Source organism: Cyprinodon tularosa, unplaced genomic scaffold (genome assembly GCF_016077235.1).
Source record: "Cyprinodon tularosa strain WSP-4 unplaced genomic scaffold, ASM1607723v1 ctg26, whole genome shotgun sequence".
Classification (NCBI taxonomy): Eukaryota; Metazoa; Chordata; class Actinopteri; order Cyprinodontiformes; family Cyprinodontidae; genus Cyprinodon; species Cyprinodon tularosa.
The window spans coordinates 1,590,486-1,593,709 of NW_024038961.1; the positions used below are offsets into that span (position 1 = coordinate 1,590,486).

A 3,224-nucleotide genomic window follows, 5' to 3' on the forward strand; every position below is an offset into this window, starting at 1 on the left:
TAGTACTCTGCGTGCTGATATTGAATTCTGAAACTTGATAGAATCTCCATTCAGTGACGAGTTTTCAAAAACCTTTGTTTCTTCTGTGAAACGACACATCATTGATCTATAAAGTATAGCAAATTATCACGTCTTTTCAGGAAACCCATATTTTATCTTTCATTCTGTGCCATGTAAAGGCTTTTCTGTGTTGCAGGGAGAGGAAAGTTCAAAGTTTCCCCTTACATTGCATTAAATCAACAAAATATGGCATGCTATTCTAATAATTTATTGCAAACTCTCAGTGTTGTATAATATAACACATTTTTCTACAGTTCTTAAGAAATCTGTGTTTAAGTAATTTTGATAAAGGATGTTATCAGATGTTGACATATACACAGATGTTTTCTCAAACACATTAAAATCCCATCAAATGTGGGACACCACAGGGATCAGGTTCAGGCCCTAAGCTGTTTACTTCATCAATGCCCTATGTGAGGGCTTATGTTCAAAAAACATATTTGACTTTAACTATTTATAAATTCAAATAAAAAAAGTCATTTTGAAAATGAAGATCTATCAACAAAATCAAATTTAACTACATTAGTAAATTAATCTGTCTTTGTGCAATGTTTTATCTCAAATTTTGCTGGAAACCCCACATAAAAAAGAAAGTTACCACCAAGCCTAGGGGTGTTAGGGAGGGTGCAAAACTCATCTTGGGGATCCCAGTAATCTGTTCAAAAAACTACAAACACTATAGTTATCATTACATACTTTAATTTAATGAATTAACCTTTTTTCTATGTCTTCGATTTAAAAAGATAACATGGAAGGCTGAAAGCATCATAAATAGCCTACTTCTACGTAAAAATTACACACTAACTGTGACACTGAGGACACCCCATAGTCTAACCACCTTATTAACAAAATAGCCTCACTTTAACACAGATATATTGAGCATTTAAAGAGTGTATTTATATCTTCACTAAGCACTATAGCAGAAGTTATTGAAAACTATGTAAATGTTCAGTTTGAGAGGATTTCCCTGTTAAATTATGGGGCTGAAAATATCTTAGGATTTTTTCTCAATTTGATTTATGTTAACTGCTTGGTTGTCTGTTTGAAATGAATGTTTTTCATTCATTATTGACAATATTATTACTATTACTATTAAAAATAGTGATAGTGAAAAACATATGATGATGACCACATGTATTTATGTTTCTTGCTAAAAGGTAAAAAATGAATTATTGAAGGCTATTATTGATAGTTTCTGGGTGACTGCTTTGTAATCGCTTTGACCTCATTAAGAACCTCATTATTAATAATCACCACTAAGCAAACATGTCGTTATGGAGGCAGTTTCCTGTTGGGAAATCCCTCGCTTCTAAAGGGTATAAAATGGGCCCATCTTGAAGACGTCTCCGGCATCCCCGACTATCAGAGGAAACTCTTTCAGTGCTTCCCAGCAGCGCATCATGAACTCTAAATTCAGTAAGTCAAATGCAACAAGTGCTTCTGCAAGGCAGCTTCCTGTGGGTCCCTTCTCTTCCTCTTTTTTTCATTCATTCATTCATGCTTTAACTGTCTGTTGCAGATCTCCTTCTGCTCGCCGTGATGCTGGCAGCAGTCCTGCCGCTTTGCGTCCTTGGAGCCCGCCTGGCAGACGCACCCACTGACCTCCCTCCAGATGAGATGTCAGGTGAGAAAGAGGAGGAGGACCAGAAGAACACTCCCAGACCAGAAGTCTTTAATATCATCAATATCTGGGAACAGGTGCTTTCATCCACTAACAGCCACAAAAAGAAGGTAGGACATATTTCTGTATTTATTTACTTTTACAAACTTATGGAAAGGAGAGATTATTTGCAGGCCTATAAACTTAAAATTATTATGCTAGTTATAAGTTTACAACTACTTTAATATTTATAAGCACTTCAAAAAAGGGGATTCACAAGTAGGTTAAGTTTATGTGCACCATTCACAACATGTTTTATACATAAAAATACAACTACTTTTCTTTTCCTTTTATCATTTCCTCAAAAGTTGATATATGGCTACTTAGGATATAAACAGCTGACATATTTCTTGTCTGATTCTGATTTAGTCACTGAAATATCTGATTATTCATGTCTACATTTTTTCCTCCTGAATCGCAGCTAATCAGTGTAACGTAATTGTTTGTTTTTGTCAGTTTGAGATTGAGTTCAGCAGCAACGTCGAATATGCATTGTTAAACCGCTACAAACTTCCCTCAGTCCCTGGTAAAAAGCCCAACTCCTCCTCCAGCAAGGTAGATCAGATTTATTTCCTTTCTTTTATATCTGGATTCTTCAAATCAACTGGAAATCTGACAGTTCTTCCTGTGACTTTCTAGGAGGTCTGTTTCCAGTGGCTGGCCAAGGGTCTGATGGACTACAAGGTTCTCCTGAAATATGTTGTCAGAGAGTACCCCAACAGCCCCATTGTGGCTAAAGTCAATGCAGCAATCCCTCTGCTGATTGCACACATCAAAGCAAAGGTAAGTCCTTGTTAGGCAAAAAACTTCAAAACTATCTCACCTGAAAGAATTGCAAAATGCAATTGAAAATTTCATTTTCATTGCAACATTCAAGCATCTACCAATTTAATGAAAATACACAGCATGTTTTTAACCAGAATTTGTCTTTTCTGGCTAACATATGTTACCGTATAGATTTTAAAGGATAGGAAATCCAAGGTTATATGAGCTTATTTCATGAAATGAAAGTTATTACTGTAAATGGTTCAAAAATGGAACCTTGTCCCATACAGATTTGCTGCACACATGGAGATATTCTTAAAGTGCTTATTTTAAAACTGAAGAATAGAATTATGTACCTTCACAATAGGCAAGCCATGATGCATAAAAGCAAAATGGGCTGGAGAGTTATACCCATTTAGCCAAACATACTAATAAAACGTTAGGAGGAAGGACAAAATCTCCAAATTATATTGAATTAGATTTTTTTTTGGGGGGGGGGGCTTGCTGCTGTATCTCTGTAACCGGCGTAATTTCTGCCCTATAGATGAGGAATGCTGACCAAGTTGTGGCTCCGACCAGCAGTGAGGAACAGCAGTGGCTGAAGAAGCTCGACAACCCAGATCTGTTCCACAGAAAGATGATGGCGCACAGCATCCTTCGCTCACTTAACTTTTTTCTTGTTGATGGCAAAAGGTTATATAGTAAGTGGGAGATGCCAAAAGGAAAACCTCGAAATTAA

At 36.4% G+C, this 3,224-nt stretch overlaps 1 protein-coding gene across 1 annotated transcript; it reads left to right on the plus strand.

Annotated features, from left to right (window-relative positions):
- Positions 1–1,460: 1,460 nt before the first annotated feature.
- On the plus strand, positions 1,461–3,224 carry LOC119785896 (interleukin-6-like). The gene is made up of 5 exons (XM_038288785.1): positions 1,461–1,476; positions 1,580–1,791; positions 2,177–2,275; positions 2,360–2,503; positions 3,030–3,224. Exons 1-5 carry the CDS (start codon positions 1,461–1,463, stop codon positions 3,222–3,224), a joined length of 666 nt encoding a protein of 221 aa, XP_038144713.1.